This window comes from Melanerpes formicivorus, unplaced genomic scaffold, assembly GCF_026170545.1.
Source record: "Melanerpes formicivorus ecotype bairdi unplaced genomic scaffold, bMelFor1.0.p_v2 SCAF_2, whole genome shotgun sequence".
NCBI classification, from domain to species: domain Eukaryota; kingdom Metazoa; phylum Chordata; class Aves; order Piciformes; family Picidae; genus Melanerpes; species Melanerpes formicivorus.
The window spans coordinates 49749563-49774121 of NW_027142354.1; the positions used below are offsets into that span (position 1 = coordinate 49749563).

The following is a 24559-nucleotide window of genomic DNA, read 5'->3' on the forward strand; positions in this document are numbered from 1 at the left end:
CAGCCTGGAGAAGAGAAGGCTCCAGAGATACCTAACATTGGCCTTCCAGGGGGACCATCCTGCTCTGCAGCAATCTCACATTTAGTGAGATTTAGTTGTAAGGCAGCTTCTGGTCCTCAAATTCTTAGTGCTGGATTGAAATTTTACTTTGTTCAGGTTGAGCATAACATCTGCACCTGAGCTGCTAGAGCCTGGGCATCCGGCATGCTGTATCGCAATTGCAGTTGCAGATGTGTGAACAAGTCAGAAGCAAAGTGTGCAATGGCAACAGGATTGATATTGGGAGATTAAATTTCTTTAACTAATGAATTATCCATTGTTTTACTGCTGACTGGTGTTTTCCATTCACATCAGATTTCTATGGAGGCTCTGGAAAACTGTTATGAGCGCGCGAATGAGATTAAGCTGATGCTACAGTTATTTGTTATCTGAGCTATTAAGATTCAACACCTAAACCAGTCCCTCTGTAAAGTAAGTGTGAATACAAAAAGCACTGTGAGAAACTCAGGCATTTGAAGAAAAATGCCTGAATGGATTTGGTGGCAGTTTATGACCGAGGAAAATGATACAGAATTTGTGATGGAAAAGCCATTGTTCACCCCTGTTAAATTGGCTTTACCTATTAGTTTGCTGTTATAACACAGGGAAAATAGATAAGAGAGATTATTTTTTTTCCCCAGAGATAGCAATAGATTCTCCCATATTGAAGATTTTCTTCTGTCTTTTATTCTGTACATTCTCTGCAGGAGGTGCTGAGCTCAAAGACTGAACATGCACTGCCCCAAACAGTATTGTTTGCTTCTTTAAACGTCTGATATCAATAAATGAAGTGACTTTTCTATCAGAATGGAATTGGTTTTCAGTCCTTGTCATGCATTTGTCTTTCAGCTTGACATCACTGCTGTGAATGGCTTTGTCTGTGGACTCTGCTTTGTATCGTTGGAGGCGACTAGGAACTGAAAGTTCCTCCCAGACTTTATCAGAATCAACACCACTGCTGTTTTCTGTCAAAGATAAACCAAAACTCAACTTAAATAAATGGAGGATTGTGTTTCCTGACAATGGAAGACAGTGGAAAGACTGGACACAAGCTTCTACACTTTATCCTGGGAACAAGATACAAACCACAAAATACACGTGGTTCACTTTTTTCCCCAAAAACCTTTTTGAGCAGTTTCACAGGTAAAAAAGCTTCATTCAGTGACACAGGAAATTTAAGAACTCCCTGAAACACTGGTATTTGAGGTTGATGGAGAAGGGCTGCTTTTGGAATTGTCACATTGCTGAAATTTAGGTGATGATTATTTGTAACCAAATGTCACTTGATTCAGTCTGAAATGGAGGTTTTACAAAAGTAAACACTAGGTGTGCTTAACCCACCCCAGCTGTCTCATTTGACTGCTGGAACCATTTGCTATGCAAAATTGTCAAAGTTTTATTTTAAAAGCCCTCTCTTTCTGAGTTGAATAAGCCTCTAATTTTTAAGAACATGAAGACATTCATTGGATGTCATGAGACACCTATAACATTTTGTAGGTGTCAGAGGCTCATAGACTGATTTTCATATATTTTTGATGGCATGCAAGTGACCTTGTCTACCAGCTTATAAACAGTTTACACATATATGCAAATGCTAGCTCAGGCTTCTTTCCAAGTGATGGTTTGAAATTATGTAAGGCCCCCCCCAGCATAATGTATCATGTCAGTAAGATGCCCAGAGAAATATCAGTATGATAAATGAAAGTTGTATATCCATGTCTAGCTTTGAAATTTTCCTTCTGTGTTTAGATTTTACACATTCATAATGCAACCTTCCACCTGTGGAAACCTTTATGGATTCCTGATGGAAACCCTTCCATAATTCCAAATATGTGGGTTTTACACCCATTCTATTACACAGTTTTGAGGGTGTTTTAAGCTTCTTTTAGCATTTGTTTTCAAGGCTGAGGCAGTGGGGGATCATTAAATTCTTAGTTCCCAGAGACATAATGTCTTTGTAATGACTGGAAACTGGAGTAGCTATAATAATATGGAAATGTATGTTACAGGGCTCTTCTAAAGAGAGAAAAAAACAAAAGGATCTCAGTTAAGCAAATGATTAATTCATTCTGAGAAAAAAAGAAGAGGGTAGAGGAGTGAAATGATTAGTGTTCCTCTGACACAAAATGGGGGATGTTCATTAAGAAAAGGACACACTCTAATTTCTGGCTGCTTTTACTTTCTTTTATACCTTTTCAGACTGGGTAATCTTTATTTTCTTTTTCTGGTGGTTCTGAACTGGTTCCCCCAAGTGAAAGCCTTCCACAGGGAGATTACCATGCTGCCTCTGATTGTGGTGCTGCTTGCCAGTATGATTAAAGATGCTGTTGAAGACTATAAGAAATACCATTTTGATAAGACGATAAACTTCTCTAAAACCAGAGTATATGACAAGTAAGTAAACTAAACAAATTCTTTTGCCTTGCGTTTGATGTGGTGGAAACTACTCATCTGACTCTGCAGTAATTCCCTCGCCGACCCTTTGGAGTACAGTAAGTTTGGAAAAGCTGTTATAAAAGACTTCTTTTTCTGCCTCTAAAAATGCTTCATTTATCTCACTTAAGTCTTACTGATATCATTGAAGTTTTGTTTCGTACCACAGCAGTGTGTGCTGAGATACAAGTTTTCATTCCAAGTTTCCAAACCAGCTTGCCAACACATACAACATCCTCTCCAGGTAGCAGAAGGAACTGGAAGGAAATTGAAACGTATCCAAGTCTGGAAAGGATTACTCAGGCTGTTTAACAAATTGGAGCAGTGTCTTTCAGATGTCTTACACTAAAACCATTACTGGAAAAATTAATAATCAACTACATTCAAGGTGAAGCACAATCAGGAACTGAAAATAATTTTATAGGACTTCCAGTAAATGCAGGCAATGAATACAGCATAGTTTTGTCGTGGAGATGGTACAACACCTGCAGTAAGCTGCAATGTTTTCTCAGTAGTGACTCAGAAGGAAGAAGTATGTTCATGTGCAATTCTTATTGCAACATTTCAATTTCATCAGAGTTTCTTGTCCAAGTACTAACTTGAGACTACTTAGCTTGTGACTTCATTATGTAATAAATAGGAGATTCCATTTAGAAATGTGAATGGTTGGATCTCTTTCTGTTTTTCACATCTCCTTAAGCCCAGGTCATAGAAAAAAAAACAAACCAAAACTGTGGTTTGTACACACCTCATTAGCTCTCTGGGAAATTAAGTCTCGTCTTTGCTTACATATTTACATGTCAGAGGCACATGGACTGATAATGAAGAAGAAATGAGAGACTGGGAGGACTTACTGGATGAGAGAGTGATGCACTGGGTGTCCAGAAGCTGGAGGCCTATCAGAGGAAAAGGATCAGGGTGAAGGGTGATTTATGTAAACTGTCCCTGAACTGACTATCATTGATTTGCTAGATTTGGGGAGGCAGGGTTTGCTTGGCTGTTTAAGAATTGATTTTATTGTCTGGCAAGTAGTAGTAGATAGAGGAAGTAGAAGAAAGATTGCTGTAAGCAATCTTCTGTTGACTTCTGGGACGCAGAGCTCTGCCCATTACCTTTGAACTTCCTGCCAACTCCCAGGCTTATAAAGTGATCCTGAAACCTGTGGAGTGATCCATGGAAATTGTGTGCACATTCTTAGCTTTGACGCTGTTCTGTGTAAAACTAGAGCAGATATTCAATGCCAGAGAAGTGCTCTGAACAGGGCCTCCAGGCACAGGCTAACAGGAATAACAAAACATTCAGGATGCCTCTGTCATAGCTGAGGTGCAGCCTCCCCAGCAGGCTCTAGGACCTGGAGCAGCTGAGTCAGGATGATACCTGTTCCCAGGCAGGTGGAGGCTGGAGTAGAAGGACGTGCAGCCCTGGGCTTCAGACATCTTTACTCTCCTCTCTATTCCTTGGGAGTTTATTTGGATTATTGAACTCTTTTAAACTTGGTTTCCAACTTGAGGCTACTTTTTGAGAAGAAAACAAGATGTCAAGGAAAGGTATTCCAGGTTGCTTCTCTAGAATGATATGGAAAAAACATTTTTTCAAGGAAACGTGCTGCCGATGTGGTGCTTCAGAAACTGAAATCCAAAATGAAGAGCTGGACAAGAGAGGAAAAGCAAAGAAAAGAAAGAAGAAGAATGAAAATAAGCGGGTGATCATCTCTAACTTGCCCTTTGGAAGTAACAAGTGGAAAGAAAATCCAAACAGATACTACGACTCCAATAAAATTAAGACCACGAAATATACTGTCTTGACTTTCCTCCCTAAAAATATCTATGAGCAATTTCACCGTTTTGCCAATATTTATTTTGTGGCCATTGCACTGCTGAATTTTGTGCCAGTGGTGAATGCTTTCCAACCAGAAGTCTCTTTGCTCCCAATTTGTATTATAATGGCCATTACAGCCATTAAAGATGCTTGGGAGGACTTTCGGCGCTACAAATTAGACAAAGAAATCAATCATATGGGATGCTATATTTACAGCAGGTGAGTTTTGTCCAGCTTTTGTTATTGAAAAAAAAATGTTGGCTTGAGATCTCTTATCAATAATGAGGTTTTTAGGTGTTTGGGGTTTGGGTTTTTTAAAAGTAATAAATGCCTACTGGAAAATCAAAGTCATAGTGACTATATGTCACCTGGGATTTGTTCTGATACAGGCAAAAGCTTTCTTTCCCCCCTCATTTTCAGACTGGGGAGGTAAGTTTGAATTTAATGGTATTGGTGCGGCTGTTGGCCTCTTAAACATGGAATGCAGTGAAAACAGGTGCTTAAATATCTATGAGCACATGGATTTTTAAGGAATTTCAAGAGGGATTAATTCTATCAGCACAGAACGAGATTTTCGTGGAACCTATTCTTAGACTGCCAAGAAATATCTTTACAATGTAGCCCTTCAAAGTACATTTAATTTTACACTATACACTATAGACTAGCTTTCCATTTTATTTCTTTTACTAGGTAGTATGTGAAATAAAGGTGGTTTAAAAAATGGAAGATAGTGATACGTGCCTCTGATCAGACATCTCTAAATGAATTAACTACATGTGTTTGTGCTCAGTTCTTCAGAACATTTCATCGCCTCTTGCTTTTAGGACTTTCAGAAGTTTGAAAATTATACTTCATTATATCCAAAATGTTCTTTCAGCAAAGCTGAAAACTACTTCTCCTTGTTAAAATATCTGGGAGCCAGAAGAGCAGAAGTTCCCATCTCTGTGAACGTTGCCTGTCATCTCTCAAGTTAATCAACAATGCGTTATATAACATATGCTTTCACAAGCAAGATCTTGCAGAGCTCTGGCTTTTATCACACAGTGTTGTCATTCCTGTTTGTTTCTCCTGCATGTGTTTGTCAGATTTTTATTTTTATATCCTGCTAGCTGAACAGGAAAACAATGGATTCGCTTGTCTGGGGGCTAAACTTATCCCCACATATAGATAATGACTTGTCAGAAACAAAATCCCACTGCTCCCCTTGCCAGCTTGTCTGGAAAAGCAGACATTTTTTTAAAGCATCTAAATATTGCTTGTTTAAGATTTCTCCTCTTCCACCATGAACATTGTCCATATTGTAGATTTTTGGGTAGGTTAGCAAAATTGCGCCCCCCCCCCATCTCTTGAGATTGCAATCTAGTTGGATGTTTCAACCTTTTCTATGTTGCATTAACCTATGAGGCAATGGATTATGTGCTGATGCTTGTTAAAACCAGTTTGAATTATAATAGGTGGTGCAGTAGATACTAATGGGTGAATCCACATGGGAATCTTATTTGTTTCCTCTTTGCATAAAGCAACCATGTTAATCTACCATGGGAACATGAGAAGTGGGGACTACAATAAAACTTGCATTGTATAAGAGAAAAATATCCATCATGACTGAAGGAGTTGGGGCTGTTCAGTCTGGAGAAGAGAAGGCTCCCAGGTGACCTAATTGTGGCCTTCCAGTATCTGAAGGGGGCCTACAGGAAGGCTGGGGAAGGACTTCTCAGGATCTCAGGTAGTGATAGGACTAGGGGGAATGGAATGAAGCTGGAGGTGGGGAGATTCAGGCTAGATGTGAGGAGGAGGTTCTTCACCATGAGAGTGGTGAAACCCTGGAATGGGTTGTCCAGGGAGGTGGTCGAGGCCCCATCCCTGGAGGTGTTTAAGACCAGGCTGGATGAGGCTCTGGGCAGCCTGATCTAGTGTGGGGTGTCCCTGCCCATGGCAGGGGGATTGGAACTAGCTGATCCTTGTGGTCCCTTCCAACCCTGAATGATACTACGATACTATCATGGAATTACAATATGTTCATATCCTAATTCAAGTTATAGCTACAAGTGCTTATACAGAAAGTTGACATAGGTCTGTCAGAAAATTGCTTATCCCATCCCGTTAAAAAGATTTTGATCTATGAATAATTCTTGTCTAGAATTTTGTATTTCACCAAATTTTTATGGCCCAAAATGGCAATGTAACTGAAAGGAAAATGAGGAGGGCTTCAGTCTGTAACATTCATCCTGTCTGGAAAAATTGTGGGTAATTGCAATTGCCATAAGATCAGTAGCTACAGCTTATTATATCATGAATAATTTTAATCAGGCTTCTATAGTGCTTTGGGAAGCTGATATTTCTTGTTCTGCTTGCTAGCTGCAAAGTCATGGAAGAGCATGTTGCCTTCTAATTTTCTTTCTTATGAATCACTTGATGTAGGTAATTTCTTAACCAGGTGAAAGTCTCTTTTAAGACACTACAAAGTTTATTAACCTTGAAACAGCAAAAATATCTTTTAAACAGATCAACTGATCTTCCATCCTGAAGTGAATGATTACTTGGATTTTAAGAGTTAATCTTAGAGAATATATTGTCTTTATTTCTAATTATAATAATGAGGACTCTGGTTCTTGTTGGAAAAAAAAAATTACAAAGGCAGAACAATGTTTTCCAAATGCTGAATGTTCTTCAAAACTTTCTTGAAGACTAGGGCAAATGCAGGAACTTGCCTTCTTTCAGCTTAAAGCAATGGAAATTGAATTTAAATAGGCTGCCCTGTAAACAGATTTCTTCTAATTTTCTTTTCACAGAATCAGCTGGAATGGGAAATCTAGTCTGCCAGTCAAATGAAAGAAAAGACACCTCAAATAGTGTATTTAAAGAACATTTAATTGAGAAAATAGGAGACAATTAATTGTCATTAAAGTATCTTAGGGAGATGCAATAAATTAAATCTAATGTTCAATTGTGGAGATTTTGATTTCTGAACCACAACCTTTTGGAATCATAACAGTTGTGTACAAACTCTTGTGCTGTCAGAACAGATTGTACAGCACCAGACAAAAACAAATAACTCAGTTGCAGGTAGTACAGTTTAATTAATGTCCTTTGCCTGGTATTCTTTAAAATATACTTTGTCTGCTTTTAAATTTTCCAAGCAATGAGGCTCCCATGACTACAAAATGTGATTGACAAAGCATTTTCTATGATACTATGCTTTATCATTCTTCTTTAATTCCATTTAAATTCCCCATGTCACCTGGTTTCATGCAGCCCTAGTTAGTTATTCATCCATAGCATTTAATTACAGTCTTTAAATACGTGTGATTTTTATCATGTTCATTTTGCTACACCCAGAGAACTTTCCTGTCAGCCAATCCTTCTAAACCTACTGTAGTTAGTTTTCTCTGAACTCTTTCCAGTGGGGGCCAGCACTGAATGTAGTATACAAACCCCGTATGTGAATGTCAACCCCACAGCTGCTAAAAGCTATTATTTAATTTTCTTGATGTTCTATAATCTTCAAGAAGCTACTCTATAAGTAATTAATGTATGACCTGGACCTGATATACACCTACAATTAAGCTGAACTAGTTATAAAGTAATGCTCCATAAAATCAAGACAGGTTTTTACATTAGTTTCACACTTCTGAAAGAATTAACCTATTCTTTTAGCAGTGTTTCAACAGACCCTCAGACACAAATACAAGGAGTGCACACAGTTCAAGATGGCACAGCCACACATTAGACAGCAGCAGCCATATAAAACTAACATTATTTAAGTTATTCACATTGCTTAATTTTAAGCACCTAAAGTCAGATACCTGAGACAGTGACTCAGAGAAGTCTAGCTGCTTTGGCTCATCCTGTGGAGGTGTTAGATACCTAGGTAGTCAGCAGGCATCCTAAATGAGATAGCCTGATTGCTCTCTCAATAGAAAGTTCCTCTGTGATGCTTTCAGGCCCTGTGGTTTTCAAGTTGTGCCTACAAGCATCAATCTCCCTCTGTAGACCAACTGAATGCTGTAATACAAATAGCTCAGGCTGGCCTTTGCTGTGACTATGTCCTTGGTGTAAGTGCACCAGCACTAAGTCCTAGAGCAGGAGAAATAAGGAAAAAAAGAACTCATCTCTGTGTTGCTTGAAGTCAGAACTGACAACAGCTGGAAATCTGAAAGTGGCTTGAGATGGACTCAGTGGTTTGAAAGGGAATTAAAATATTTCAGGCAGCTTAGGTGTTGTAATTCAGTGCTGTAATTTATCTACATGACAGCAATGGAGAGCCCCTTGTCTACAGGTTGCAGTATATAGAATATACTTTATGTTTTCTTATAACTCGCAAAACTGCCTCTATGTTTCAACCATCTTCATATGCTCTGATCAGCTGGACCTTCTGAAAGAAGGAGAGATGTTACCTCCTTTGGACACTCCCCGTGTCTGGGAGTGTAACTGGCATTGGCCAATGACCAGCAGAGCATCTGGAAGAAAGCAGAGAAGGTAGGGGGCATGCTTGAAAACAGGAATTGACCTACTGTGGAATCTCAGACATGAGAGAAAAAAGACAACTTTTCTCTGGATTCTGGAAACATCATATACACTTCATTCATCCCAGGGTGAACCTGAAAGTTCGTAGAGTAGAAGGCAGGAGGAGGGGAAAATACCATCCTGCCAAGAGCATATTCAGCAAAAAGAGATGAGTTGTCAGTGCTTTCATTTAAAGTGTCATTCAGCACCTCTCAGTTTTCACTTGTTAAGAAGCCTTTTATTTCTGCTTTATTATTTTTATTTTCAAACAGAGCATAACTTTAAACACTAGAAGCCTGCTGGAGGCTTTAGTGGGTTCATTTTATACATACCCCAAAAGAAGAGTCTGAAGCCTGTGGCTTGCCTGAAGTCCTACCATTTTTCCTGTGGGTTTAAATTTGCAAACAATTTTCTTTGGAATAGCAGTATCAAACCTGCAGTGAGCTGAGAAAATGGCCTTAACCAACACTACACTCAGGTTTGTTATATCACCATGCAGCTATTTGAAATAAGTGGTACAAAAATTGTGAAGAAATAATTAAAACATGAATTTATCTTACAGCAAACATGCTGACTGTGTAATGAAGAAATGTCTGATGTGCTGAATTGACTAAATGCAGAAGTAAAATGTCAGGTTTTCAACAGGCAGCAGCAGGTCCAGACAACAGCACCTGAAAGTCAGGGAGCAGCAAGCTAGCAGTTCCTGTCAGTCAGTGTGTATTGCTACAGTGAGGATCTTGGTCTCTGTGGAAGAAAATCCATAAATACATTACTAATGCTACCCTTGGTGTGTGTATTGCTTTATCAGAGCTTTCTTCAAGATCTATTACCTGCCAAGGCATTTAAAGCTGCTTTGCAGAAAATGTGCAAGGGTTTAGCAGACAGCAGCAGAAGCTAACATGTAAACACACAGGGCAAATAAATGAGAACTTATGGCTTTGGCTCAGAGACCTGAGGAATCATGACCTCATGGCATTAAGTTCCATCCTAACTGTCTGTGTTTTTAAAACACCTGGAGGGAAGCAGGTTTCTGCCATATGACTTGAAGAGCTACATGGTCATGTAAGGAGGTAACTGGGGGGGGGGCTTGGGGGGGTGGAGGGGAAACTGTGTCTTCCAAAAACTCGAGAAGGTAATGGGAGTCTTTAGAAACTAATGCTAATTATTAGCAGTTCTTAAGTGGCCTTGAAGTTACTTGTTCATTCCACCTGGTGCCAAGCAGAATTGTAGCAACAGCATTTTGTTCAAGACAGCATTAAAAAATTTACAATCCTCTGTAACTTACAAAATTAACCTAGTAAAGTCTAGGAACATATATATTCAAAGTACTTGTTACCTTTTTATTATTATTTCCTCATTTCATAGAAATCATTTTAGAACTGGGATGAAGGTGAGTTATAAGAAATCTAAAACCTTGCATGTGGACATTTAATACTTTTATAAAGATCCAGTACTTACCTAAGGTTCACATAAACTGGAAATGTTTACAGAAGTTGAATATAGACTTCATTTACTGTTGAAAGAATAAGTTCCTTGTTAGGATGCTATAGACATTTCTAGCACATATAAAGATGAGATTTGTTTCTAGTACTAGGGAGTTTGGAATGTTAAACTGGTATAACTAAAGTTGCATTTTATTAGGCTCCAGAAAAAAATTCACTCCTGTTATCTTTAAAAGATGCTTATTGCTGTCTCAAAGTGGTGCTCAGATCCTGAGAGAGAGTTTGGGCCTATCAGGAAATGCTGTAGCTTTTTGCTAATGAGGGCTTGTTACAGGAACAGCTGCTGCTAAATGACATCATTGATGCTGCTGGGCTGATGTTCATGCCATGAAAACAGCCTTCCCAGATACTGTAATGGTAACGTGACAGAAACCAGTGATGAATGCTCAGATATCTCTTGTTCAGGAGTACTATCGTACTGTACTCTGCTATACTCTGACCTACATAAGGGCTTCAGAATCAGTTCCTAGAGTCTAGCATCTTCCTCAACAAGTGCTAAATCTGCTCCTTTTTTGTCATTTTTTTCAAAGATTTATGGCAGAAACTCCTATTTGTGAGGTCATGCCCATAAAGCAGTCTTTGAAAACGTTTTATGAGGCTTTTCCTTATAAAAACTGGTGTAGTCTTTGATAGAAAACCCACACATTCTTATGCTATGTGGAAAACTAAGCTGTGAAGGATAGGTAGCTGTGTGATTCTACCTGTTGTCTATGCAGAACTGAGACTCACAGAACATGAGCATTTTTTATCTAACAGGTGATGCTCAAGGCAGGCCATTTTCAGATGTAACATTCCAGGGAATCTACCTATGATAAAGTACAAATGTTTGGGTTTGTCTTTTCATGAGACTGATACTGTTTCTCAATATGTGTTTTAAACTTAGGGCAATTTATGGTAAAGGTAGAGCAAACAATGTCTTTACCTCATGCTGCAAAGGGTCCTGAGATGAAGTTTGCAGTAATTCAAGGCAATAAACCTCACTGAACTAATTGGTTCATACAGGTGATAAAAAATTTTGAAGATCTTTCTCTAAAATAGTGTAGGACTCATAGACATGGTGTGGAGTGCACGTGAAAAATGACTTGTATTTAATCTTATCTGGGGAGCAAACAATAATTTTTATTTGCTCTCATTCACCATCCATCTTGACCCAGTTTTTGTTTGATTTCTCTTCATTGAATCCAAGAATGGGAAATGAAATAGTTGACACAAAGTCAATAATTCATTCATGTTCCCCCCCAATCTCTAGCCACAGCAGGATTTTTTTATGATCCTTCTTCCCAGAAATTACTTCATAAAGTCTATTTAATTCAGGCCTTCTGGTCAGATATGATGAGTTCAATAACAAATTCTGACAGACTTCGCTTTGACTGTTCAAGGCTAACTGCCTCTTTTTGTCAGCACTATGCTATGCTGTGATTGACATTATCATGCTATCCTATTATCCCAGAACTGCAAAGGAGCACCTTTTAAGTGTGCTGTTTATAAATTGACTGGTAAAGGAGAGAAAGTACTGAGAAACTTTTATCTTAGATCATGTCTTTGATGTGCCCCAACCTTGGTGTCATATGCTATAAGAATCTGAGTTCCATCTTTCCACCTCTTGGAAAATCACCACATTTTGTTTATTTTATTGAATAAATGTGTTTGCCTTCTTTGTATGTTGCTCGTCAGACCATCTTAGCTTTGTGAAGCTCCTCTGTTTATTTAACAGCTGGAGCTTGTGCTATGAACTTTAATCACTAAACAGAAAATGGGCAGTGTTCCCAGTTACAGGAATTGCCAAGAGGAAACTACTCCATTTTAAAATCTTCTTAGACAACTGACCCAGTGCTGCTGTGGGGAGCGCCAGGTTCCTTATGAAGTCTTTTTCTTCCTTTCATCCACTAGTAATTCTCCTCAAATTTGTAGAAAATGTTTGTACTGTAGGAAAGAGTGAATCTCACAGCTCCAGCTAAATAGTTCAGGAAAAGAAAATGTGTTTCTTTACCAAATTCGACATTCATTGGGAGAGGGGGACAGTCTGTGCTCCTGAATGCAGGTTTGGGGTTCCAGCAATTCCTTAACTCTAATCCCTGTGCTAAGTGAGATATTTCCTCTGAACTAAAACAGGTCATTTGGCTTTTCTTACTCACCATCTGCTCTGTAATTAGTGAATGGGCAGAACCAAAACCTTTATGTGTAATGTATGTTTCATAGGAAATTATGGAAAAAAAAGTTGCAAATCTATGATTTCTGTGGATTACTTTTGCCAGCCTGGTTTATTCAGGCTGATGTGGAAAAGAGCCAGCTGGGCAAGGCCCTTCTATAGCATTTCATGAGCATAGAAATTCAGCAGCGTGTTCTATAAACTTCAGAATTACGCAAGAGTTGATGTACAGAGCAGAACAGCCCTGCAGAAGTCATAGCAGACATTGTATGGAAATTCTACATGGCATCCAAATGCCTAGGATAGCAAGACAAGCTACCTACTTGCTCTAAACTGCTTGTGTTATCTCATTTTTTGTGTTTTAAACAAATTTCAAAAGATCTACCCCAGAAAGTGACATGGGAAGGATTCATAGCTACTTAGCTGATCTACTGTACCAATTTTAAAGTTTACTTTGAAGAGCAATAAGTACTCAATATGCACCTGCTTCAATAGTGTTCAAATACAAATTTATCTGGAAGTTTGGACTTTTGGATTACTTTTTTTTTTACATTTAAATGCATAGCAACCTCAAATTAAATTACAGTGAACTACAGATCTTCAGTGTGGTCTTTTTATGGCTGTCATTGAGCAAAAGAAAAAGAGACATACAGGTAAGTCAAGACAGACAAAATAAAGAAGAATGAAAAATTGCAGAGGAAAAACAAAATGACAGCTACAATAGCATTATTTAGCAAGTGCCTCACATGTAGCATTAAAGGGATTTAAACAGTTAGGTTGGGGAGGGTGGGAGTTCGCTTTTGAATAAATAGTGGATACCACTGGGAAATGCACAGAATTTGACTGCATGCATAACCTTTACAGGAAGCTGTTATTTCTTATTGTTTTGCAGCTGAGGATATAAGCCAAATGCAAGGGTTTGCCTGTCAGCATTATGGCTGGCTTTCCTTAATGGAAGATCAGGAAAGTAGGTTAGCAGGAAGTAGCCTTTGGCGTGACTCTGAAGCAATGCTTGGATATACGCTTTGAACTGTACCAAAACACTTTATCTGCCATATCACTGCTCCCCTTCTCATGATACAGACACTTAATTGAAACACAGTATTCTTCAGGCAATAGATGAGGATGGTTAAAAACTTAAAAACAAAAAACAAATGAGACTCTGAGTCATTACAAAAACTCTTTTACTGTCTGTCTGGTGAAGTACAATGAACATTTTTCCCCTCTTACAGAACAAGGCATAAGATTCAATTATTCATACTGAAAAAATAATTTCCTCTCAAGAGTTAGAGGAACTAGGCCATTGTTGTTCCTGCAGTTTTCCCATTAACTAATTTTAAAGCTTATTGTGCAGTTTTCAGTTTGCTTAGATGGTTAAGAGTAGTCGAAGGATCAATTATTGAAAATGTAGTGTCAAATAAAGTTTGCTGTTTCCTGAACCTTGCACCCCACACACTTTATTTTTGTTTTTAATTTAGAAGCTCTTTGTTTCTTATCTTAACTTTTCCATTAAACTTGAGCTCTAGTTGAGGGGTTTTTTTATTAATATTAAGGAGTCATTTGTTGTTTCTTTTTTGCTAAGTGCAAGATTTGGAATCAACCTTTTGAGAGAGACAAACTGGAAGGACCTGAAGTAAATGTAGCTGAGCTACCAAGTTTGCTGCTTTAGGATATATATGCTGTTGTTGAAAAATACCTGAGAAAAGGTCACAGAGTCAAAGTTAATATTTTTTTGGTTAAACATCTACATTTCTTGAGTAAAATACTGCAGAACACCTCAGTTAGTTAGCCGAAACAACTGTTTTTGCTGTGGAGATTCCAGTGCTAATGCTAGAATGAAAGAGGAATATCTCTACAGTTTGCTTTTATTCCCTGTAAAGATTTTATTTGAATGTGGTGTACAGTGAAGTAATACTATGTAAGTGTCTAAATCATTAATTTCTAGCTGTTGTGCTGTGTCTTAAAAAAAAAAAACCAACCCAAACACAACAAAACAAACCACACATACCTCCCCAAAAAAACACCAAACAGCAAGCCCCAACATTGTGTCACCATTCCCCTGTTTTCTTTTTTTAAAGCCCTACTAACAACCTAACTTCCTAATGTCACTGTTCACCCATGACATGTTTTTAATGCAACAGGGAAGAACATGCTTACGTTGAGAAGTGCTGGAAGGATGTCCGAGTGGGGGATTTTGTGCAGCTGCAGTGCAACGAGACCATCCCAGCTGATATCCTACTGCTCTACTCCTCTGATCAGAATGGGATCTGTCACTTGGAAACTGCCAATCTCGATGGGGAGACCAACCTTAAACAACGACAAGTTGTGCTGGGGTTCTCCAGCCAGGTATGTCTGCTGACAATGTAGTGCAGGGCTGGTTCCATTGTCACACGCTCCAGCCATGAAATGCACAGGTTCTGACAGGCTGATACATCTCATGAAAGTGTTTTGCATGTTGAAATTAATACCCTGTGTGGAAAGCAGCGGTTTGTCCTAAAAGATTGTTGTTATTCTAACATATTAATTGCTGTGGGAAAAGGAAGATTAGCTCAGATGGTATTTTTTTATCAGCAAACTGCATCAAGAGATGCTTAGGCAACAACACTCGGTGTCACTGTTAGGACAACAGCACTGTTAGGACAGTGAATCCCCTAGCAAAGGTGCTTCTACTCAGAGAATTTTTTCTGCATGGAAATTGGAAGAGAGCTCATGGCCCCTCTTTCACAGTGGCCTCAGGCTTCCTTATGGATTTTGTTTCTCTGTTGCAGCTGCTATATTATTGCTCATTTGCTAGGCAGGTAGATGTATGGCAGTTTAACTAGGAACTGCTCCAAGGCACACAGAGTTGTCACAAAATAATGGAATCTTTTATAAGAGTATAATAAGCTATTGCATAGGTACTCAAGGTAAATGAAAACGCAAAAAGTTAAATAAAAGTGATGCATTTGACATCAGTTTGATAGTTAGCAGAGGTCAAGCATGAATGCTAAAATCACCTTTTTCTTCCCCATGGGCCATAACATTTTCTTTCTGCAAACAATTTACTTGTATATTTTCTTAACTCATGTTTGATAAGCCTGAAGTAAACAAGAAAATGTGACTTAAGGAGTTGTACTTGCTGCATATTTAATATTTTCTCAAACATAGCAGGGCAGGTTTTCAAATACAAGAAGTTTAAGGACTTGTAGCATGCTCCATTGTTTGTTCCACTGGAATCACTCCAGCAGAGAAGAAATCCAAACACTTGGCAGGCAATCTAGGATTTACATTCACTTTTTTAGTCATTAGTAGCAGTGCCATTAGGAAGATCTTTTTGTGTTATTGGTGGTGAGACACAGCTGCCAGTGCATTAGACATAACTGCACCATTTTCCACAGCCAGTTGTGGTCAGGTACTCTATGCAGTGAAAATTTTTGGATCAGAAGGTAGACAAAATGCCCTTATGGTCATCAAACTTTTCTATTTCCTTCAACTATATATTTAGATCAGACTTGCTGGTTGCATGTGCTTATATATATTTACAAAGAGTGTGTGTATTGCTCAGAAAAAGAAAAAAACGAGGGAAACAGTAATGTAAAAATTACAGTGAAGAAATAACTAAGAGTTGGACTGGCAGCAAAAGGAAGTCCTCTTCCAATCTGGGAAATTTTTGTGTGAATTCCAATGGAAGTTTCCCAGGATTTGTAGTTTCTGGAGGAGTTTAATATTTAGAAGTCTCTCTTGTTGTACAAAAGTGTAACGTAAGGAGGCCCAGCAGCAGATTTGATTTCCACTTTCCCTAATGGGAGGAGTTTGGGTTAAAGTGACTTAGAGTTCTTTTAAAGATTTTATGGCACATCAGTAATAATTCTCTTTCATATTTCTCACATCCCATTTTTAATACAATTTTCTTAATTTAAAAACAAAGTCTTGTGTGCTAAGAAAGCAGTCAAATACCTCTCATGCTATCTGCTTTCTGGACTGCTTCACACAGGAGAAAATCCCAGCCTGTTTCCTTGATCACAGGGGAAATCAAGCAAAATTGTCTCACTTCCACTCCAAGCTCTTTTTGAGCAAGTACATAGCCTGAAAAGCTCTGTCTTGTTTTGGGTCTCTTGGCAGTTTGGACTTATTCTACTGCCTTCCTTCTTTGGGGTTGGTTTGTTCATTTGTTCATTTTGTAGTTTGTTTTTTTGTTGGTTTTCTGTGCTGGTCTTGCTTCTAGTTTTATTTGTGTAGGATAATTTTATTTGAAGTTCAAGGAGTTGTGGCATGTTTGCACTTATTTTACGGCTATACCACCCTGGCCAGTAACTCAACTCTTCTGACATATTTCACAATCCTGATGAATCCAGAAATTACTTTCATTTGAGCTTGGTTTTGTTTGAAGGATGTTTTTATTTAATACATAATTTGAACTGTTTGTTACATTCACTTGAAAAGAAGACAGATGTTTTCACTAATTGGAATCTGTGATGTCTTGTCCAATACACTGCATTTTCTTCATTTAACTTAACCAGGTCTTAATCCAAGAGAGGAAAATCTCAGATCTTTACTCAGCCCCTCTGAAGCTTTGCTTCAGGCTGAATGAGCTAAGCTCCCTCTGCCTCTTCTCATAGGGGAAGTGTTCCAGCCCCTAACTATGCTGGTGGCCTATACTTAGCTGCTCTTATTGTTGAGCATTTGAAATACTCATTGGACTTGACACTCATTATTGGTCTGTTTGCTCTTGCAGAATTCTTTGTTTGAACCTGAATTTTTCCAAAACACCATCGTCTGTGAAGTGCCTAACAATGATCTCAATAAATTCAAAGGGTACATGTAAGTATTTGTCACCCATCAATGCATTTTGTGTCTGAACTTTAATATTTCTCTTGGAGGAACTGGTTGGTAGGAACATATTTAACAGAAATTGATGGATGTCACTATTACCTATTTCTGGATTCAGAAGTCAATATAGACTGGAATCTGAGGCAAGGCAGAATTGAGGCTTGACACTGAATTTATGTTTGTTTCGTACAAACTGTTCTCACAAGGCTTCAGCTCTTTTCAGAATTCAGACACAAGCTTATTTACATTTCACCTGAGGGTTTGGCTAGGCTAGATTTTAAGTCTAAATCCTGCCTAATTTTTAAAGATATTCAGCTCTGTGGCTGTAGTTTCTTCACATATGTCCACAGGGAAAAGTTAACCAGGATCTAACAAGCAAATCAGACTTTCTTCTTCCAGCTAGAAAAAGCAGCCAAGTAAGAAAGACCCTTCTGAACCAATGTGCTAGACTAGTATGAAAATATAACCTTTTACTTATAGTGTAAACCTGTGTATGTGAGGGAAAAGCCACATCCTCTGTCCATGTTCTGTTTCATTAAATAATTCGGCACAGGCACAACAGGAAAATTTACACTAGAAAATTCCACAGATGTAAGTCCATTTCCTGGCTGTAAGGCCAGTTTGCATCTCGTGGTTCATGTCCTAAAATCCTCTTACCCTCCAGCACAGGGCACCTGTTTCCCAAGGACCTCTTCAGAATGACTGTAGGTGATTCCCACTCCACAGAACTGTCTGAGATACCTGCTGCCACAGACCAAATGCATGCCCAACTTTGTGCAATTAACTGTATCAACCTGTCAGCATCAGTATGCCTCAATTCTGTTTAGTTTACTAGTAGCTAAACCAGGAGTTAATGTTTCTCCAAGAGACTCTCTGCAGTGAAAGTCTTGCACTCAAAGTAACTGTAAATGACCAGATCTTCTAACAAGAGTGAACCAGAGGTTCTCACCCATTAGCTTAATCTGGTCTTGAGAATTTATGCCCTGTAAGAATAATGCCTCTAATAGCAATGCCTTTTCCTCTCTGCTGTGATATCTTAAAAGGGAAAAAGAGGTCAAGTTTACATTGATTGCTAGCTGTGGTTGCTGGCTTTGAGGACCAGTGGGTATAATCTAAATTGGAGCAATCCTTCCAATTAGCCTGCTGTACTATGGCACAAGAGCACTGAGATTGTAGAAATGGAGGTCATATGTCACAAGAAAATACACACAGATACACACCCTTAGGGCCCAGGGCTGGCTTCAAAATCTTCAAATCTTTCCTGAAAGTCTGGAACAGAAATCTCTTTTGGAGATGCCTATTATCTCACCTGCTTGGTGGAATATGGAATTAGCTGCCTTATCTCTCCCTGCTTCAGGGGTAGATGAATGGATTTGCCAGTGAAAATTACTTATCAGCAGTTAGTGAAGTTTCTGCCTTTAGTTCTTTAGTATGCTGTTATTTGAGCTATTGAGCAAAATTACTTGTAGCAGGTTACATCTTCCTCCAAGAACCTATAATAAATTATTGAAGCTCTGTTGCCTTGCCTAAACCATAGCAGTGCACTCTCTGGCTGAAAATGTAAAAACTTAATGACATCCCTCTGACATGCCTGACCACATCAAATTCTGCTTACAGGAAAGCAAGAGGGCTTCTACTAGATGAACTTCACCAAGGCTGAATCTAGATTCCCAGACAAAACAAGTTTCTGACATTATTTTTAACAATTTTACCAGCTGTACCACCTAAACCTTTTAATTTGTCTGGTTTGATGTCATGTGATAATGTGCATCTGCACATAGGTGTAGGACTGTACCTAGCCCTGAAGATAGCAACTAACCTTGCCCTCCATTTAAGTGACATAGCAGTTTACTGATAAGCACAATACCAAATATCAAATAGAAAGTAGCAAAATATATGTATTCTAGACAAAGAAATCTTTTCAGATGGTTATATTTACATAGCAAAACCAGATGGAGTGACTGAAGTGAAGAATCTCAGCTTTGGTAAAGATCTCTGGAGAAGCCAATCAGGGTGTATAATAAAAACTGTAAGCAAAATTAGTTTTCTGCTTTCATTTTCAGAGCCAAGTAACAGCTTGCCTGCCTGATGGGGCACTGACCTTACAATTTCTGTTTCCATCAGCCTATTCTACTAGCAGAAGCATCTAGTGTGTAATGGGACATTCTCAGACAGGATGAAAATTCTGTCCTTTGTGAGAATTAAGAAGAGAGCCTCAACCTAGAGACTGTTTGAACTGAGGTTCACAAAGATGAGAAGCCCTTTGATGGCTGACAGAAGCCCTTGTAAGGTGTGGGTGTATTCATCTGAGCCCCTATGAGCAGGCAAACCCTGCTCATCCATCTGAATTAAGTCACATAATAGATCTTGGCTTCAATTATGAGACACTGAACCTGCCAGATAAGGTATTGAGTGAAAGTCAAATTTGTTTCACATTGACATCATGATACACAGCCCTTGCAAGTGTTCTTTAAAAGAGATACTTGGACTTCTCTGTAACTTCTTACTGGGGTCTTAACTGAAGCTATCTGGATCACAAACAAAATAGGTCCTTCAGAGTTTGTTGAGTTCAACTTAAAATAAACATGCACACACAAAAATTTGTTTAATATTCTATTAGAACAGAAAAAGGCATTGCTTGTTTGTTTGTTTGTTTGTTTATCTCTTCTAGGGAGCAGCCAAATCATGAACGGATTGGGTTTAACATTGAAAGCCTCTTGCTTCGTGGATGCACAATCAGAAATACTGAGGCTGCAGTAGGAATTGTTATATATGCAGGTAAGATGCATTTTCTATCTAGGTAAATACATAATTTCCCTGGAAATAACTTTAAGTGAATATAGGTAGTCTAATATTGCACCACAGTTTGACATTTAAAAGTGGTAGTACATGGGAAAATTACATAACTTTTTTGAAGTAAAGCTATTAACTCATCTATCTCCAAAGCCAGCAAGTCCTGCACTGGGTCTCTGGCAAGTGGCACTATCTTTGTCTCTGTCAAATATCTTGATATTGTCTGGAGTAACTTCTCTCCCTTTCTCCCCTTAGAATTCCTATTTTTCTTCTCTTTAGTTAAGATCTCCCAGTATGTTCCTTTGGCTATCAGTACAGATACTAATGTGGATCTCTGTTAACGTTGCTTAAGCTGCTGGTTGCAAAGATTAGAGTTTTAAAGTCATTCTCAAGATATGGTGTCTTTGATCTGAGTAAGTCTTCAGTTCCATTTCCAACATCTTATTGTAAATGTCAGTATAAAAGTTTATTCTTTTTCTTCTAAAATTAGACTCCCTTGAGCCAGAACCAGCTTAATTTCTAGGGTTCTTTGACATTGATTATATTCTGGCTTTTAATCATGGTCTGTGACCTTTTCTGAACAATCAAGATCAGTCATATAACAAGATGGCACATTCTCCATTTTTATAACTCTATTACTCCTCAAACTTACTTTCTAATGGAAGCCTTTGTGAAGAGTACAGCCATCACTTAACATGATTATTTAGCCTGTGCAGTTCTCATCTGACCCAAATATGGCTGTACTTTCCCTGGCTGCCTAAATAGTTCTACACAAAGCAATAGCACTAATGCACAAAAACCTCATTACAGAGTGACAGCCAATATAGTTTCCTCATTGTGATAAGGACAGCAGCAAGAATTATATGCTTTTCCAAATAGTAAAGTACCAGAATGAAGTTTCAGATAAGCCCTTCAGCATCCAATGATAGAGAGACAAGGTCCTAGCGGGTTGGTAGGTGAGGTGCTGTGTTGCACAGCATATGAAACTGTGAAGATTAGAGGAGAACAAAGTCATTTATTCCTCTCATTTTTAATATTCTATTTCTTGCAAGGTGATAACTGTATTACAGGTGTATCCTTTTCTTGTTGGTCAGCTGAAGTGGAAGGGAATGGCAGAGGTGATATTTGGAAAGAAGTATCTTCTGTTTTCTTCCCCAAATAAATCCATCAACATTTCCTTGAGAGTTTTCTGGAAAGGGTTAGAGGGTTTGGGTTTGTTTTGTTTCCATTAAGCTTGACATAAAAGAAAAGTGAGGAACAAGATTCTCACAGCTGCTGGAGGAACAGAAGTGCAGGCAGCAGTACCCTTCTCTTCTGTATAGCTTGGTGGTTAGAGCATTTGTTTGCCAAAGGGAACACTTGGGGTTTTTTCTCGCTTCTGCTTGTGTGGGAGTGAACATACATCTGCTTCACAAGTTGTACCCTGAATACCTGACTGAGTGGAACAAGTGGGTATGTACATTGACATTTGTTGGAAAAGAAGGAACACTGGTAGGATAAGCTAGTCCCACCGACATAGCTCCAGGTTGGGTAAATAATTACATGTTCATTGGAACAGGAAGCCAGGAATCCCAGCTCTTGGGTTAATGTTTTGAACATAAGGCTGGAGAGTAAGTTTCTCTCTTGCTCTCTGCCTCAGTTAATAACCTTTGATGTAAACCTGGAATTAATCCAGCAGGCATGACTGAATCACACCTGACTTCCAGCTTTTGGTTCAGATCACTTCCCTAGAGAAAGCCAAAAGGAAAACAGTCCCTCTCACATACACCATGCACATACAAATGAAAACTCAATACAAGACTACAAGGTCTGCATTTCAGGGGAAGGACTGTAGAAATAAATATAAAAGATATCATTTAATATAGCAACAGATGGTATCCAGATATCCCCCTTGCTGAGCCACAGTTTAGATAATATTAATAGCCTAGAAAAAGCAATTTCTGTCTCTTGGCTTCTCTTTTCCCATTACAAGTATACCAGCTCAATTCTAATTCAGTGAATTTTAAGGATTAGAGGCTTGTTTTTTTTTCTCATACCAGTGCTTTGTTAGCACTTTACAACCACATAGTGAAAAACTAAATAACATCAGTGCCTGTCACTGCTGGATCTGACATGTTGAATTTTATTTAACACATGAAATGGGGCTGGTGCCTTTAAAATACCTGCTGAAAAGTATTCAGATGTAGGTTTCAGGAATCTCTATAGCACCTAATCAAGTTGTTTGTAAAATACAAAAATACAATACTATTGTTCTTTTTCCTTTTATTCTCAAGGGGATTTGGCTTTTGAGTATTTACGTGATCTACCGACTGCTGAGTTTGCAGTCTTTGGGCAAGTAAAAGGTATATGACAGATGAAATCTGTAATGTAATGGAGGACTTTTGTAAACCTCTGGATTTAGTCTCTGATACATTCTGCTACTCAGACAAATGAGAATGTGGGCAATAAAATTACTGAATAGAACTAAAGTCAAATTAACAATGTAGGCATTCTGCTCTTTTTTTTGTGAGAAAAAAGATTTTGTTAAGCCCTACAAAATATTGCATAAACATGATAATATTAATTTGTATTTTGAAGGTCATGAAACTAAGGCCATGCTAAATAACAACGGTCCTCGTTACAAGCGCAGCAAGTTGGAGCGACGGATGAATATGGATATATTCGTATGTGTGGGACTCCTGTTTGTGATGTGCCTTGTTGGAGCAGTAGGTATGAAGCACTGACAAAAATCCTCTGTTTCATTGCTTATTGTCGTAGGGTTGGAAGGGTAAGGCCAAAAAGCCTCCTCCCTCCCCCCTCTAAAGTAAAGGGAAGGAAAAATTGAAGGGAAAGGAAAAAAAACTCACAGCTGAATTAGCAAAGCAATGAGTGCTGTATATTTACAAAACAGGGAAACGCAGGGGAATATATAAATTTACAATATTTACAATATATACAAAGATATACAATAAAGTAGCACAGAAATGAGAGTTCCCCCCTCTGCTGAGGGGGTTCCCCACCTCCGCTTCCCCCTCTCTCACCCTTTCCCCAGAGCGGGTTAGAAAGAGAGAGAAAGAGAAAAAAAGTTAGAAGCAGTTATGTGTTAATTGGAAAGCAGTTAATACAGGCCTTGCAGTTTATCAGTTTCAAGGTCAAGCCTTGGCCAAAAGCCCAGAACAGAGAGCTGCTGCCCAAAGGAGGAGCGCAAGAAAGACTGAAGATAAAAGTGCAGGAATTCCCAGGAAACTCTGCTGCACTCCCAGTTCAGAAGGTGCTTCCTCCCAATCTACCAATGAAATTAGTTTAGATCCTTCTTTTCATTTACCAACATCCGACTACCATATTCCCTTTCTTAAGGGGACAGCCTCAAACAGTCACACTTATCTTAAACGTTGGTTAAGTTTGGTCTTCTAGACATGTGCTGAATGTTCTTAGGATCTTTAAGCTCTGGTTTTTCCAACAGCAACTTAAAATGGCAAATCTGAGGAATTCAGATTAATGGAAACTCATCCATGGCTATAAACATTTCAAATAAACCCATATTCCACTGTGGTAAAATATGTGTAAAACAAGGAGGCTGGTTAATGCACTGCAGGAATTATTACTTGCCATCTGAGATCTGCTTCTTGAGTGGATGTTCTTTGTTTATAACAGCAAAAGTAAAATTATGTAGCTTTTACAATTCATCCAGTCTACAGTCTCCACAGGTACCTTCTTTCTCAAAAGCCCCTTTACAGGAAGCTGTGGGAATAAATAATTGTTTAGGTAGGACTAGCCTGCATTTTCCTAGGGTCTTTGCAACTGAGAACACTTGAATATAAGAACTGGGGTTACCTGACTGGACTTTACTAGAATGTTAATTTCAAAAACATCATCTTCACTGCACATAAGCACCTGCTTGTCTTCCAGCTCTGATTCTAATCTATTCCAGGCAGGTCAGGATTGATAGGAACTCATAATGCTGTTGAAAGGGCCAAATTTTAAGTACACTGGCATTTGATGAGTCCTGCTTTAAGTAGGATAACAGAGGCTCAATGACCACTTTCTGTTCAAAGCCTCTTTTCTCTTGAATTGATTACATCTCAGTGCTTCTTCACTAGGATAGTGAGACACTGGAACAGATTGCCCAGAGAAGTTGTGGATGCCCCCTCTCTGAAAGTGTTCAAGGTCAGGTTGGCTGGGGCTTTGAGCAACCTGGTCTAGTGGACAGTGTTCCTGCCCATGGCAGGGGGATTGGAACAGGATGATTTTTAAGATCCCTTCCAAGCCAAACCATTCTGTGATTAGTGCTACTGCTCTGATTTTGGTTTGTACTGACAAAGTCAAATGCTGTGGCCCTGGCAAGTTTTCCTGAGCCTGCCCTGGATATGTGATATGACACATCAGCCAGTTATCAGTGTAATAGTAGTAGAAGTAAGGGCCATCCAGAAAAAAAGATGAATAATTGAACTGATTTAATTGCTTTTTAAATTTTATTCCTTCATGTTGCAGTGGACTCTTTTTGACACAGAAATGGGATTTCAGTTTGACA

The 24559-nt window shown here is 38.6% G+C and overlaps 1 protein-coding gene across 1 annotated transcript in view; it reads left to right on the forward strand.

Annotated features, from left to right (window-relative positions):
• Nucleotides 1-3605: 3605 nt before the first annotated feature.
• Nucleotides 3606-24559, forward strand: part of ATP10B (ATPase phospholipid transporting 10B (putative)) — a 51513-nt gene continuing 30559 nt past the window's right edge. Inside the window, 6 exon segments of the mRNA XM_068148482.1 lie at nucleotides 3606-4509; nucleotides 14589-14793; nucleotides 17162-17247; nucleotides 19928-20034; nucleotides 22627-22771; nucleotides 24129-24200. Of these exon segments, the coding sequence (XP_068004583.1) occupies nucleotides 4007-4509; nucleotides 14589-14793; nucleotides 17162-17247; nucleotides 19928-20034; nucleotides 22627-22771; nucleotides 24129-24200 (1118 nt within the window). The 5' untranslated portion in view covers nucleotides 3606-4006.